A 16,621-nucleotide genomic window follows, 5' to 3' on the forward strand; every position below is an offset into this window, starting at 1 on the left:
TAGCACAGGGTGTTCCTGTGGGAAGACTGGAACTGCCTACTGCGTATATAGTAGATTATTAAGGTGAAGAGAGATTTACATGAAGGAGTGAATTGTAGTAAAGTATGCAAATATAAAGAGAAATAGAACATTGTTAATCATCATGCAGTAACTGTGGAGGAGAAATAAATAATTCATACAGCTATACCTTTTTCATAATTGATGTTGGTTTGAAAGACCCAGCGCCCTTTAACATTGACATTGCTGCTGAAAGTTAGATCTGTGTATGAGCTATATTCCATCATATTGAAGTAAATCATTGAGTCTGCAGTGACAAAGCCAGCCTGAAAACAACAATAAAGCAATGACACTTAGAACGTAACAGAAAAATTTTTTAAATAAGGTCAGAACAGGATTACAACTCAAATATCAATGTAAGTTAAAATTTGCTGATACCAGACAGAAATTTTCTCAGAAATTACCTGCATACTTGAAATCACAGAAGAGATTCTCCCGTAGTTCATTAGTACAAAAGATTGATCTCCATCTGAAATCAGAACCACCTGGAAAGAGGTTTCCTACAAAAAAGACAAAGATCTACAGGAGGAGTTCCGCTTTTATCTTAATGTTGCTAAGTACAGTTAATATCATGGTCCTAAGGGTTACGATCTCAACAAAAATACAAAAACAATCAGAGTCTCTTATTTTAAATTGGTTATTTAGTACTACATTTTTGCATATATTATGGGAGAAAATGTACACAATGTTGCTTGCTGAACTGCATAAAATAAGTATAAACCCATTTCTAGAATTTCTATTGAATCATCAACTAATAATGTAACGAATAATTAATATAATGTATTAATGTAAAATTCTTTTGAAGATTGTAAAGGAAAGTTGTATATTGTCACACCCACACCATCAAGTCAAGCAACCGCACCTGCCACCAATCAGAGCGACTGGGGATAAAAAAGCCGTGATAAGGTCCTCACCCTCCCCTCAGTCCCCTGTCCTCGTTAATGATATATACGTATTTATATTAACATTGCTCATTGAAATAAGTCAAGCTCCTTAGCCAATAATTCGTGGTAAGAAATTTTCCTTGTATTCTAAATAAATATTTGATTTCATCAATATAAAAAAGCCAATAAACACAATAAAGTATCTGAAGTGTCCTTACTGTGTCCATGTTGTAGAAGGCCACATTATCCCATGTGGCAATGAAGACCCAGGTAGCAGTGAAGTTCAGCTGAGGAAAGTACTGGTTTATGTCACTGGTGGCCTGTTGGAGATCACTGCCACTGGTCGCTTGACGGTAAGAGATGACGCCACTTTTTGTGGTGTTCCAGTTACTCCAGAAAGGAGCAATGATATCGTAGCCAGACCGAAACATCGAAGAGTAGGGACTGCTCACTGCTTGGCCAAAGGTCAGGAAACCATTGTTATTCACCTGAAGAAAAAGTAAAAAAAAAAGGAAGAAAAAGCACATATAAGTATATGGAGAATTACATTTTTTATCATAAGTAACCTAAATAAGAGGAAATGTTCTTCATATTTTTTCCATTCAGTTGATGATTGCATGCAAAGCAATTTACAACATGATTTCTGTGCTAAGCAACTTACAGCGACTCTCCTGATTTGTGTACAACTGGTAAATTTATACTAGAAAAATTCTGATTTAGCATTATGGTAATTATAATAGTAGTATAACTTTGGGCCAAAATATTACAGCTAGAACTGTTTTTATAACAAAAAATAAAAATATTTATTTTATGGTTTCGTAAACCAGACTAAATAAGGACACATAAAAACAAGGATTTTGCTGTTTTCCTTCAATGAAGAAACTAAAACTATTGCATAACTCAAACTCACACACACACAGACTGAAACCGCTTGTCCCAAGCGGGGTCGCGGCAAACTGGTACCTAACCCACCCAACACAGGGCGCAAGACTGGAGGGGGAGTTGACACACCCTGGATGGGAAGGGATGCCAGTCCGTCGCAGGGCACCCCAAGTGGGACTCGAACCCCAGACCAGCCAGAGAGCAGGGCCAGACCAACTGGGTTCAGTATTTCCAGTTAAGAGCAGTTTAGAATATTCTGTGGTCACTGAAAACTAGTTATGCCACTTACATAAAGTTTGTTGTATTCTGTTCCAAAAAACTGGAGAGTCTCAGTTAATAGGATCACGGAGGAATTTCCATCATTCACAGGTGGGATCAGTGAATCTCCATTGTTTGGGCCATAAGGGTAAAAGTCATCTGAGCAAAAGGAACAACAAGGGAAAAGTATATTTTAGAACAAATAAAATCCACATGAAAAAAATAAATGTAGGATGGAAGAAGTAGAGCAAATATACTGTACTTTTAAATCATAATGTGTTACTGCGTTATGGTGAGGTATTGCAAGACTATAATATCTTGAAAGATAAGATATTGTAGGTATTGTAAGATATCTAAGTTGAACATTTATGCACAATTGTGATACTTCAGCGGTCTTTGATACACTAAAAACCAAAAAATCATGTAACAGTGTGCACCAACAATTGTAATTATTTTATTTTTGAAACTAATACTGCAACAAATGAAAATAGAGCGATTAAATTAAATGTATATTTTTCTGTACAACGCACCACCACAATTAACTATTTGTGCCACAAATATTAACTTGTTCAAATACAACCAAGTGGTATTACACTTTAACCAATCAACTATTGTAAATTTAAAAAAAAAACTTACCTTGGAACAGACAGTTATTGTAACAGTAATCAGTGCGAAACACCCAACGACCTTTTACATTGACATTACTGGTGAAAGACAAGTTGGTAATGTTGCTTTGGAATGATCCAGGCATGCTGAAATAATTGGTCGAATTCATTGTGTCATATCCCACCTTAAACAAACAAACAATTAAATAAATAAATGAGAATATTTCTTTGCAATCCAAATTAAGGACATGTGAGAAATATTTATTGTTTACATGTAATAGAAATGTTGCATACAAATATTACGAGGTTAGCAAAGGTTAGAGTGAAACTTATTCTGAACAGCTAAAGAACAAAATGCATACATGACCACATTTTAGGTAAATGATAACAAAATGCAACAGTGAGAAAAACAAATAATGGAATAAAAATGTGATGTAAATAGTGAGCACATGGTGGCACAGTTGATAGCACTGGTTTTCATGTTCTCCAGGAGTTCATCTGAATTTTTTCTGGGTGCTCTTGCTTTATCTCACATTTCAAATAACAAGCGTTTAAGGAAAATGCTGACATGACACTGGTCTTAGTGTGTATATTTACGTTTACATTTATTCATTTAGCAGGAGACATACAACTCGGAAAAAAATAATAAAAAAATCATTACATGAACAGACGGAGAGATTTGGATGCAAACACCTGATTCTTGAGGAGATTCAATTTTTCGCATACCTCCATGTAAAGCAGTATACATTAATCAAGGAGAGAGAGGCTGCTCTGGCCGACCGCAGACCATATGATAGTGGAAGGAGGGCAGTTTTGGTGGAATGTCTAAATTTGAATCCAGGCTGATAACCGTCAAGAAAATCATTCTGGACAAGGAATACAGATACCTAGTTACTTTTTGCCTTTTCCAAAGATTTTGACAGAAAAAAGTAGAAGAGAGATTAGCCTGTTGTTTTAGACTAAGTCTGGATCCAAAGCGAGTTTCTTTAACGGCACTAAGATGAGGGAAATTTTGAAAGCAGATGGGAATCAAACTTGAGGAGAATGGGCAGCTGATGATCGTGGAGATAAAAGAGACAAATTGCTGGAGAATGTCTTGTAGGAAAGGTGAAGGGATGGGATCGAGGGAGTAGGCTGTGGCTCTGTGTAACAGCAGAAGGTCACATATTTCACCTTCTGACAGCGGGTGAAATGTGGAGAACGAGACTTCTCATGGAGATTAAGGTAGGAGGGTGCTGAGAACTGTGATGGAGTTGACTTTGTCTCTGAAGAACAAGGCACAATCGTCAACACTGAGACAGGAGGAGGCACGTGAATGAGTGGGGAAGAGAAGGTGGATTGTGGAGGATATCAGCACCAGCACTGCAGGATGTCCTAGTTTCAGCAAAATAAGGGTTAATAATAGAAGGTGGACTGTGGACTGCGGAGTGTAGCTTTTTGTGGAAGAAAGTGGTTTTAGCCGAGGAACCAGAAGAATGAAGTGTTTTCCGTTATCATTGTTCTGCAACTTGAAATCTTTTGCAGGTAGTACGTCAGATAATAGAGTGGAACTGGGGCATGCTGGTGTGGATGTTAGAGGACAGAAACCGTCTAGAGAGGAAGATACGTGCAAGAGGTATCATACTGGTAAGAGCTTTTGCTTTTGAATCCCAAAGTTTTCAGTTTTAATCCACCTACTGCTTGAGTGGCCTTGATGAAGGTGCTTAAATTGCTCCAGTGAAAATTACTCTTCTGTCTAAGTGGGTAAATCATTGTAAGTACATCGTAAGATGCTTAGGAGAAGTGTCAGTTAAATGGGTCGTAACATTCCATCTCAGTGTAATAATATGGAATAAACATTTACATTTACATTTATTCATTTAGCAGATGCTTTTCTTCAAACCGATGGACATCTCAGCAAAAATACAATTTGTGCATTACATTAAGAGAAAGAGACATAGCTGCAGACATGTGACTCTTAAGTAAACCTAGTTTGTTACCTTCAACTTGATGTTCATCGCTTGAGTAGGTGCATAAAACGCAGGATAGATGAATTCGACAGATGGGAAAACATAGCCCAACATAGTTAACGTTTTTTTAATATTCACAAGCTATGGCTGGGTACCTTCATCAGCATGCATGCATACTATACCCAGAGGCAAATGTGTGAAGTTTAAAGAATTTGTTGATGTACTATTTGCAGTATTTCACTACTGGATTCCTTCTGTTACCTGTGTGTCCAGTAATTACAAAGTCAAAACCTGTTGCATCAAATCACGCTCTTCTGAGAAACACCTATACAATAGTAATAGCTCATTTTCACTTGTTTTCGGAATGAATTCAATGGCAAATCAGACAACATTGTCACTTGTTAAACCACAGTCTCCTTACCTGGACATCTGAAGTAGCAGACAGGTTACCATAGTTCATCAGAACAAATGATAAAGTCCCATCTGTGACCAGAACCACCTGGAAGGTTGCTTCCTGAGGTGAGATGAGGGATGCAGATTTAGTTGGGGTATATGGTAATATATTTACTTGGAAGAGAGATATAAATTAATACTTTTCAAAACAGAAAAAATTGTAAAGGAAAAATTCTTCTGCAGAAGTCGTTGTTATTGTTCATTGACAGAAGACTCCATTGTATAATAACCCAACATGGTCATCCAAGGATACTGTACACTGACATTAGAAATAATACATTTAACATACACTGGCTCCTCAGGCTAAAAACACAACTGAGCCTGGAAGCGTGTTCATAAATCTAGAGTAATTTTTAAGACTAAGTCCCAATCAGTAAAGTTTATTACTGAAGATTTCTCTTGGTTTATTTCTAAGTCACATTCTGAAAAAGTTTCAGATATAGGAATCAACTTCTAAGCTATGTGTTCGGACTTGCATTCAAATCCAGTTCTCTCAGGGTTTTACCACAGGTACACAGGTTTCCACCCGCAGGCTAAGGTCATATACTTCAGGTTAATGGGATATATTAAACAGTATTTACTGTGCAACTGGACAGATCTTTCATAGAATACAGCATAGCATACACCAGCAGATGGATGAGTTAATAATTGTAATACGATCTTATCACTGCAGGATGTCCTGGTTTCGGTGAAATATGGACCAATAATAATAAATCTTTAGAGTCACACACATTTCTGAACCGCTCGTCCCATGCGGGGTCGCGGGGAGCCGGAGCCTACCCGACAACACAGGGCGTAAATCTTTAGAGTCAATAAAAGTTAAAATACAGACTTCTGTTTTTTCTATACTCAGCTGACAAAGGCAATGCTGACTGGTGTCCAGTTTCTCTGAGAAACATCTGCGCTGTCTGTTACGTTGTTATTGATCGCTGTTACTCACTAATATCAGACACAAGATATAAACACCGTGGATGCATTCTAAATCAATGGGATCCCAAACTTCTGTTCTCACGGGATGCATTTTGCCAGAAATCTATCGGCTGGCTGAAAAACTGTTGGCTTTGCTGTGCGTGCTGTAAGATGTAGAGTAGCGTGACCATTTGCAACACAAAAAGCCAGTGTACATTGTTTAAAAGCCAAACATCAGTGAATGAAATGCAAAGTGAACTGAAATGCAAAGAATTATATTAGTTACAGGGGGAGCTGCTGAGTCATATTTCGTCCAGTTCCATGTGGCGATGAAGGCCCAGGCGGCGCTGAAATTCAGTTGAGGGTAGTACTGGTTTATGTCACTCGTGACCTCTTGTAGGACACTCCCACTGGTCACTTCACGGTAGAAGAGTGCACCATTTACACCATTGTTCCAGGTGGTCCAAAATGGAGCAATGAAGTCATTTCTAGAATAGCTTGGGAATTGGATAGGATAATAGTAGTCTGAAGTTTGTCCGAGGGTCAAGAACCCTTGCATGTAAATCTATAAATAGAGGGAGAAAAAAACGTGAAAAAGCGTTTCTTTCTAAAAATCAAGTTTTATATTAATTCCAGTTTTTATGGTAATTTATGAACACATGGATTCCAACTATATGATATTCGAGTAACAGCTGATACTGTATTTAGCATTTAAGAAAAGAAAAAGCACAAATGCAAATTGTCTGAATGAAAAAATATGCACTTACATTTATCAGATAGTATTTGCCTCCAAAAAATGGAAAACTAGTTTCTGGCTGAATCTGAAAATAATGTCCATAGTTGTAATAATAACTATTGTAGTCATACTGTGTGTCTCCGTTGTTAAGGCCAAATGGGTAGAAAGGTTCTGAAAGGAACAAAATGAAAACAAAGGACACAGAATTATTTATTATGCTGAGAAATTTGATCCTTGTCCCCTGATCCTTTTTAGTGCTCTCTGTCACTGTGTAATAAGAGTATGTAAAAAAACTGAGTTGTTTAAAAAACATATCAAACTGTTGATGTATAATGATAATTCTGATTACGGATTTTAATCAAGAATGGTGCTGTGGACTGGAAGGAATTGTCCACCTTTTCATAAATTCTGTACTTTTAATATTTTAAAAACATGCTATGAATACTGAAAATTATTTTATAAGTACATACTATACATTTTCAACATACTCCTTACATATATTGCACAGAGATTCACAGCTTGTTGAACCACTTAAATGTATTGCAGTAATATTTTGTATGAACAGTGTGAATCAGGTTATTCCTTTAAAAAATCTGTTTGTTCAAACTCTGACTTAACACTACAAATACGTACGTGTGTGCAAACACACACACACACACACACACACACACACACACACACACACACACACACACACACACACACAGAGGCTGAAGCTACTTGTCCCAAGCGGGGCCGCAGTGAGCCGGAGCCTAACCAGGCAATGCAGGGAATATGGCTGGAGGTGGTGAGGACGCACCCAGGACGGGATGCCAGTCCGTCACAAGGCACCCCAAGTGGGACTTGAAACCCAGACCTGCCAGAGAGCAGGACCCGCCAAGACCACAGTGCCACCGCGCCCCCCACTGTGTGCAAACAGTATATGAAAAATGTATAAAGTAAGCATTTAATGCTGTCTAATGTATTTTCTTTCTTGTTCTTACTTTGCTTTACATTTACTTAGTTCAGTTTATCAAAATTACCTGACTGAGCCGTGTTCCCAGAAGCTGCTGTTAATGGAAATACTGATTAATTGTCCTTGTCAGTTATGCAGCATATAGATTTTGATAGCATGATAGTTCACAATAAGACCATAAAACTATTATTCTAATTCATTTCTAATTTACAAACATTGTAAATACATTTTAATTGGACATTTACAAAATTAATATTCAAATTAACAGTTACACATTCAACGTTTCACTTTTAAATGTGACCATTAAATGTGATCTTTTCAAAACAGTTTAGCTTGTCAGAACTAAATAAATAAATAGCTCTAAATTAATAATGGACAAAATTGGGCATTAGTTGTAAACAAGTGTGCATAGTGATAACATGATAATTTTTCTCACCATATGTAGTCAATAAGGAAACAATTTCAATATAAATAGAAGATGAACTGCATATAGCAGTACAAAATATTGAGAATTTCACTTGACAGGAAATATTCCTGCTGACATTGTCAAGCCCGCAGCCTCACGCTTCACCTCTCCTTTTGCAGACAATCAGGGCGGCCAAGCATAAAAGGATGCAACCAAGCGAGATCAGATCGCGGAACCTGCTCCATGAGCAACCACAACACTGTGCCTAGTGCCCTGTGCCTTCTCGAGATGTTTTCTCTCACCTATCCCTTATTCCTAGTTCACCCCCTTTCGACGACTCCCTTGGCTCCCTGACCTCTTGTTTGCACTTTGACTCCAATATCTGTCCGATCCTTCTGACGACGTTTGCGAATCGCTTGACCCTTGCCTGTCCCTGACCGCTCTTCCTGGATTATCCTTCAACACAAGCACCAGCACTTGAGTACGCCTAGACCATCATCCGGCCATCAACATGACAGACATTGTACCTACAGTCTACATTTTGTTTCATATCTAGGAAATCAAAAATGTACCTGTCTCAGCGCTTGTCCCATCAGCTTCTGGGAAAAGAAACATTAATTTAATACAGTATCTGTTCAAGTTTATTTTGATATTTATGTTTGCAAAATAATCATACCTTAATTCAGTCATTATCAGTAATCACTTAAGAACTGCAACAGTTCAGAGTCTATCTTAGGAGCGCAGGCTGTAAAGTACAGTACAGCCTGCAGTTGAGGTCTGTTAGTCACTGTCAAACTCTAGTCAATAACACTTAAATCTGTTTTTTTGCTATGTGGGGCATTATAATTCATATGTTTTGTTCTCATTCAATATTTCACCTAAATTTTACGAAAAAAACACACAAAAAGCTAGAAAAGCAGTATGTTTTAGAAGTAGCACCACCATGCCTAATCATTAATGATAGTTGTCATATTAATGTATTAATATTGGTAAAAAAATTAATAACTCACCTAAGAGCAGCAGGTGCACCACACACAGAGATGCAAGAAGAAAACCCATGACAGCTTCTGAGAAAGAAAATCATGCAAAATATTAAGTATAAACATACACTTTCTTCTGTATAAAAACTGAACACTTATTTATTCATGAATTTTCACTATAATTCAGTTTGGTTTCCAGTTTTAAATGACAAAATAAGTACTTGCTGAACTGAATAGAAAACTAGTCTGTTGTGTTGAAGTGAAAGTGAGCTACTGTATGCCATGAGGTTAAAATGTTTTTTAGCAGCTTGCGCTGCCCTTTAAAGAGTGAGACGCGTGCAATACATTGTTTTGTCACTTTATGGGTGTGTTGCATTGTTGTCATGTCAGTGTTGTTATTCTGGTTTTGAGATGAAGGACACAAATGTCAGAGTATCACATGGTTTTAGAAACTAAAAATTAAAAATCTGCAATTAAACTACTTTTATAAGACCCTGAAAAACTCCAAAAAAGAGAACTATTCTTACCTTTAGAGCTGTGTCGCAGGAATCTCTACTCTCAAATCAAAGGCTGTGTTTATGGAGCCCAGGTTTTTTCATACATTAACAGAAACCATTAAAGTCCACCTTGGACAGAACACCTGTCCATAGCTGAGAAAACACAAACAAGCTCATCCACTCACACATCCACACACCAATTTACCTGAAACATATGTCTTTGAGTAGTGGGAGCAAACCAGAGCACCCAGAGGACACCTGCAGGAACATGCAATCTAGTGATGTGTAAGTGATAGTAAGGTAACAATAATAGCAAGGCAAATTATAAGAGGGAAATGAATAAAAGGGAAAGAATGTGTACACATGTGGGACTTGTTTGGATGTTTTGGACATAGTTTTAAATTAGATTTTCTCATATAAGTAGGACCTTCGCAGGTTTGATGAAATAATGTGTTTGCCTAATTTTTTTATCAGTTTTATAATTTTTAATAAATTACTTTCAAACCATGGGGGGTGTGGTGGCGCAGTGGGTTGGACCACAGTTCTGCTCTTCAGTGGGTCTGGGGTTCGAGTCCCGCTTGGGGTGCCTTGCGACGGACTGGCGTCCCGTCCTGGGTGTGTCCCCTCCCCCTCCGGCCTTACGCCCTGTGTTACCGGGTTGGCTCCGGTTCCCCGTGACCCCGTATGGGACAAGCGGTTCTGAAAATGTGTGTGTGTGTACTTTCAAACCAATTTTAATTTATTTTGTAAGATTTATTTTTACAATTTAAATTAATGGCAATTAATACTTAATTTTACAAGAATCCGAATGTGAAATTCTACATATTGCTTCATACCGATGAAGACATAAGAAGAGATAAGAAATGTAGAGTAGGTGCCTGAGCACTCTAGTTGTTGAGAATAAACATTAACTCATACATTCATTAACAAAAACTAGAATAGGAGAGAAAGATGACAATGTATATGGAACTGGTGCAGCAGTGCACCTCTGAAGGCTGGAGGGCAGGGCATGTGTCTATTAAACCAGTAGAATAGTCATAAAGATTGTTTAATATCAAGTTTAAATGAATTTCTACAAAGATATACAAAATTACGGAAAGAATTTAAAACTATTTAAAGATTCAGTTTTACATCCAGTTCAGTCCAGTACAATGAAAACTGACTAACAATGGAAATAATATACAACGTCTTGCAAAAGTATTCAAGTACCTTGAAAGTTAGTACCATTTTGTTAATTTCAAAAAATGCATAGAATTTTTTTCCAGTAAGCACTTTTATTGTAAACCTTACTGTTACAACAGTTTATTTTCAAAGCCAAAACCAAAATAAATAATTTGTGAAAAGATTTAAAAAAAAAACAAAAAAACAAACATGAAAAACCGGTAAATCTGAACCACCTTTCTGGCACCATTCTTTCAGATTATTTACCGTTCATCAACGTTGGCTGCATGGTATGTCTGGATTGCACTCTTCAAAAAGTGCCACAGATTCTCAATGGGGTGGAGATTAAGACTTTGACTAGCCCATTGTAGAGGATATACTTTTTTTGTTTCTGAGCCACTCCAGTGTTGCCTTGGCCTTGGGATCGTTTTTTATCTGGAAGGTGACTCTTCTCTCAGCCCTCAGCATCCCCACAATACTATGCTGCTATCACCATCCTTCACTGTAGGGAGGGTGTTTTCGAGGCATGAGCAGTGTTAGGTTTGCACTATACATAACTCTTTAAATTTTGGCCGAAAGCTCTATCTTGGCTTCATCCGACCAGTATTACTAGCTGGGTCCCCCTCATGCATTGTGGCAAACTGCAGACATACTTCTCTATGGAAGTTCTTGAACAACGGTTTATTTTTTGCCATCATCACAAATAAATCATGGTTATGAAGACCGCTTGATACTGTGGACTTGTACTGTTCCTTCAAAGTGATGGTTGGCATCTTTGTTGCTTCCTTTACTAGTTTATGTCTTGCTTGGGCGCTATTTTTGATGGACATCCTTCTTCACACAGTGACTAGCTGGTGTGAAACACTTTCCACTTCTGATAATGGAACCAATAGTGCTTACTGAGACATCTAAGCACTTTGACACAATCCTTTTCCTGACTTATGCATTTGGGTCACTTCATCTATTACTTCTGTGGTTTGTACTTTAGTCTTCATTATTGCAGTGTTTTCACAACCTGGGTAATCACCCCTACACATGCTGACTTTTATGTCCAAAGAATGTGACCTTCAGAGGTAGAAACTAAATTTTCAGTTATGTCCATTTAAGGCAATGTGTTTTTTCTGGAACAATTTGTCACTTGAAGCCTGTGAAGCACAGGGACTTCAATACTTATGCAAGCAGCAGATTTTAGTTTTCTGTTTTATTTTTAATATCTGAGGACAAATAATAAATTATGGCTTTAAAAGTAAAGAGGTGGCCAGTGGTGTCATAATTGAAGTGGCTGCCTTTGGCTCCGAAGGTTGCTGGTTTGATTCCCACCTCTGGCTGTAGTGCCTTTGAGCAAGGTGCTTGCCCTGCAACTGCTCCAGTACCTTTGCCCAGTTGTGTGTCTGGGTAACTAGTTGTGCCTCTGCAATGAACTGTCTTCCTGTCCAGGGTGTGTGCCCACCGACTGCGGGAATGGCTCTGGCTTGCTGCAGCTCTGCTTGGGACAAGTGGTTATTAAAATTAGTCTGCTGGCTTTGTAATAGACTATTCATGTAAAATGGATCTGAATATGGAGGGTACGGTGGCACAGTGGGTTGGACCAGGTCCTGTTCTCTGGTGGGTCTTGGGTTTGAGTCCTGCTTGAGGTGCCTTGCAATGGATTGGTGTCCCATCCTGGGTGTGTCCCCTCTCCTTCCAGCCCTGCACCCTGTGTTGACTGGTTAGGCTCCGGTTCGCTGCGAGCCTGCTCAGGACAAGCATTTTCGGCCAGTGTGTGTGTGTATATATATACATTTATTTTGTAGGTTGCTAAAATTATATAAATTAAAAGGTAATGGCTGCATGAGAAACAGAAACAGGCTGCTGCTGACAAACTGCACTTGTCAGTACAGTCAAACAGGTTTAAACAAAACCAGCCTTGGTACATTTTGTTTCATGTCAGAAATATGGAAAGCTGTCACGCCCCTGGGAACAAGCCAAGCGACCGCACATGTGGCTCGTTGAAACGATCAAGTATAAAGGGAGCTCTGTAACCGCACAGGAGTGTGGATTCTTACAAACGCTTCCCTTCATGGATTTGCAGTTTCAGTGTTTACTCCTTGCCCTTAGTCCCTGCTTCATTCTCTGACTGTCCTGGCTCCTGACCCTCACGTGCTCTCCTGACTCCTGAGATTAGCTTCACCCTCGTATTGACGTCTGCACCTCGAAAGACCTTTGCCTGTCCCCGACCATTGTTTTTGTCTACCCCAGTGAGCCCTTCCTGAAATAAAGTTGACCCACACTTGAGTCTATTCTCTCATCTCCTGTCTCCAGTGCTCTTGTCTGACAGAAGAATCCACCTTTACGATATGGACCCAGCTGAACTGGAACACCTGCAAAAGGCGGTGTCCGCGCAGGGAGACCAGACCGTGTAGCAGATATTAGAAACACTACAAAACGTGGTGCCAGCGTTGCCAGGTCCTGGAACCGCCATGGCGAGCATGCCGGCTGCTGTGGAAGCTCCTGCTACCGCCTTTGTAGCCCCCCGCGTCATCAGAGGTTGCCCTGTTCCTGCTAGCAATTGGCCCCTGGCTGGCCACGCCCAAAAAGTATGACGGTTCATCAAAAAAATCCCGGGGGTTCATCCTACAGTGTAATCTTGTGTTCGCGAGCCATCCCCACATTTATCAATCAGATGCTAGCAAAACAACTTATCTGATCTCTCTGTTAACCAGACCCGCACTGGACTGGGCTACGGCTATTTGGCAGTAGAGGGAGTCCACCACCTACGAGCACTTCCTGAAGCAGTTCCAGGTGCGTTCGATCACCTGCTGTTGGCGCATGCAGCCAGCGACCACTTGACTGTGATCTGGTAGGGGAATCTGACTGTGACTGTCTACTCCCTAGAGTTCCGGACTCTAGTGGAGCAGAGCGGCTGGAACCAGGCTGCTCTCATGGTCTCATTCTGCCGTGGGCTTCACCTGCGGATCCAAGCCAAACTGGCGTACAGAGGGGAGTACTGGACCCTGGATCGCTTTATTAAAAACACGATCATCGTGGATAACCCCGCATGGGACCAACTACACTGTCCCTCGCTATCCCCCTTGGAGACACTAATGACTCCTGAAGCCCCAGAACCGATGCAGCTGGGACAGGGACAGCAGCGGTTCTGGGGCCAGCTGTGTCTGTACTGTGGAAGGACGAGGCACTTCAAAGCAGAGTGCCCAGTGAAACCACCCGCCAGCATAACCTGCCACAGAGCAGAGGTGATTGCTGTCCACTGTACTGATACACAACTGACGGTACCACTAGAGGTGTCCTGGGGGGCCTCCTGGCTTCAGGCTTGCGCACTGATAGATTCAGGGGCTGCCAGCTGCTTTATGGACGTGAACTTTGCCCAGCACCATGACATCCCAGTGCGGGAGTGCGAGGTGCCCTGAATGGGGAACCATTGGGTATGGGGGTGGTGGAGAACGCAGGTCTCTTTCCTCGGGTTCATTTTGGTGGCCGACAGTATGGCTATGGACTCAAAGAAGGTCCAGGCAGTGCTGGATTGGCCCGGGCCCACATCTGTGAAGTCCCTGTAGTGCTTTTTGGGATTTGCTCATTTTTATCACAGGTTCATCAGGGGTTTCAGCTCGATGACAGCCCCACTGACTGCTCTGTTGCGGGGAGAGGGGACAAAGCTGGTGTGAACTGGAGAAACACAAACAGCCTTTCAGACCCTTAAGGAGAATTTTATATCAAGTCATGTAGGCTTCCACGGACGTTGTCATTAGACTGGAATTGATGATGTCATTGACTACATCAGTGATCCGTGAAGACAACGTGTAACGGTTTACGATGCAGAGCCCTGAGGATGTTTCCAACATAGGAAACGAAACGCTGGGATTAGTCTCTATGAGAACGCGGTCTACTCCGGAAGATGCTAAATTCCTCAAGAAGTTCACAACAGCATTGATCTTGCAACACCCTGATCCATCGTTCCCATTCATGGTGGAGGTGGATGCCTCAGAGGTAGGAATCAGCGCAATTCTTTCCCAGAGACAGGGTACTCCCCCTAAACTCCACCCCTGCACATACTATTTGTGGAAGCTGACTCCAGCAGAGCAAAATTATGACATTGGAAACCGGGAAGTCTTTGCCATCAAATTGGCGTTGGAGGAATGGTGACATTAGCTAGAGGGCACTGCGTACCCTTTTCTCGTTCTGACAGACCACCGGAATCTCAAGTACCTGCAGAAGGTGCTGTGTCTGAACCCTCTTCAGGCACGCTGGGTCTTGTTTTGTTTTTTTTTTTTTTTTTTTTTTTACCTGGTTTAGATTCACCATGACTTACTGGCGGGGGTTGAAGAATACCAAAGCAGATGCCTTGTTGAGATTGCATGGCAGGGAACTGGACACGTCCTTGCCCGTTCAGATCTTACTGGAACAGTGGGTGGTGGCCCTGATCAGATGGCAGTTCCACCAGGAGCTCCAGGCAGCCCAAGAAGAGGATCCTGGTCAGTAAGGAATATGTGCTGGTCAGTCTCTGACCCTCTCTCCTACAGTGGGCACGCGACTCCCTAGCGGCAGGGCACCTGGGCCACTGACAGACCCTGTCCCTCCTCCAAGGACACTACTGGTGGCTGTCCATCCGGGAAGATGTACAGAAATACGTGGAAGCATCTGAAATGTGTGCACAGGCTTGGACCCCCACTCAGAAGCCCAAAGGTCTGCTCAAGCCCTTCTCCATCCCAGCTCAGCCTTAGTCGCACGTGTTGATCAACTTCTTAGTGGATCTCCCCATGTCCCATGGTATCACCGTTATCCTCGCTTTCCTTGATCGGTTCTCAAAGTCCTATCGGTTGATACCCTTGCCACAACTCCCATCAACCTTGGAAGCCCTGTTCCACAATGTCTTCCACCTCTATGGCCTGCAAGAGGACATTGCTCCTGATAGAGGTCCACAGTTCACCTCGAAGCTATGGAAGACATTCTGGCGGAAACTCGGCGTCTCGGTAAGCCTAACGTCTGTATATCATCCGTAGGCTAATGGACAGGTGGAGAAACTACACCAGGACCTAGGTGGATTCTTATGTTGTTACTGCAGCCAAAAGCAACAATAATGGGCCCGATATCTACCCTGTGCAGAATACGCCCACATTTCTCTTTCCCACTCCTCTACTTGACTCACCCCATTTCAATGTGACCTTGGGTATCAGCCTCCCCTGTTCTCTTGGCATCTAGAATGCGCCAAAATCCCAGCCGTCGATGCCTGGTACCGGAACAGTGAAGAAACCTGGAGGTCGGTAACAGCCTGGCTACACCAAAGCGTGCACCAGTACAAGCACCAGTTGCCCCGTCTCCTTTCGTCCCGGCCAGTGGGTCTGGTTATCCACCAGGGACCTGAAACTGTGTCTCCCGTCCCGGAAACTCAGGCCCTCGAACATAGGCCCCTATCAGATCATCCGTCAGGTTACCCCGGTTACATATTGCTTGTGTCTGCCCCCTACTCTCTGGGTCCATCCTTTCTTCCATGTCTCCCTTCTCAAACTGTATAAAGTCTCGCACCTCCAGGTTCCAAGAGATGCAGTGCCTCCCCCGCTGGTTCAGGTAGATGGGACCCTTGCATATCAAGTTCAAGAGCTCCTAGACTCCTGACGGTGCTATGGCCGCATGCGGTATCTGGTGGACTGGGAGGGGTATGGCCCGGAGGAGTGCAGTTGAGTTCCGGCAAAGGACATCCTGGACCTGACCATGATTTCCTCTTTCCATAGGGACCATCCAAACTGCCCTGTGCCATGGCCCAGTTTTAGCATTTACTCCTTGCTCTTAGTCCCTGCTTCGTTCTCTGACTCTCCTGGCTCCTGACCCTCATATGCTCTCCTAACTCCTGAGAATTCTTTTACCCTCGTATCGATGTGTGCGGCTTGAAAGACC

General features: G+C 41.5%; 1 protein-coding gene across 1 annotated transcript; it reads right to left on the minus strand.

Annotated features, from left to right (window-relative positions):
* Positions 1 to 173: 173 nt before the first annotated feature.
* On the minus strand, positions 174 to 9,153 carry LOC108923746 (uncharacterized). The gene is made up of 10 exons (XM_029250137.1): positions 9,105 to 9,153; positions 8,667 to 8,693; positions 6,765 to 6,904; positions 6,284 to 6,562; positions 5,057 to 5,149; positions 2,718 to 2,871; positions 2,113 to 2,240; positions 1,160 to 1,429; positions 462 to 557; positions 174 to 323 (listed from the first exon to the last, which is right to left on the minus strand). Exons 1-10 carry the CDS (start codon positions 9,151 to 9,153, stop codon positions 174 to 176), a joined length of 1,386 nt encoding a protein of 461 aa, XP_029105970.1.
* Between the last annotated feature and the right edge of the window lie 7,468 nt (positions 9,154 to 16,621).

This window comes from Scleropages formosus, chromosome 3, assembly GCF_900964775.1.
Source record: "Scleropages formosus chromosome 3, fSclFor1.1, whole genome shotgun sequence".
In the NCBI taxonomy this organism is placed as follows: Eukaryota; Metazoa; Chordata; class Actinopteri; order Osteoglossiformes; family Osteoglossidae; genus Scleropages; species Scleropages formosus.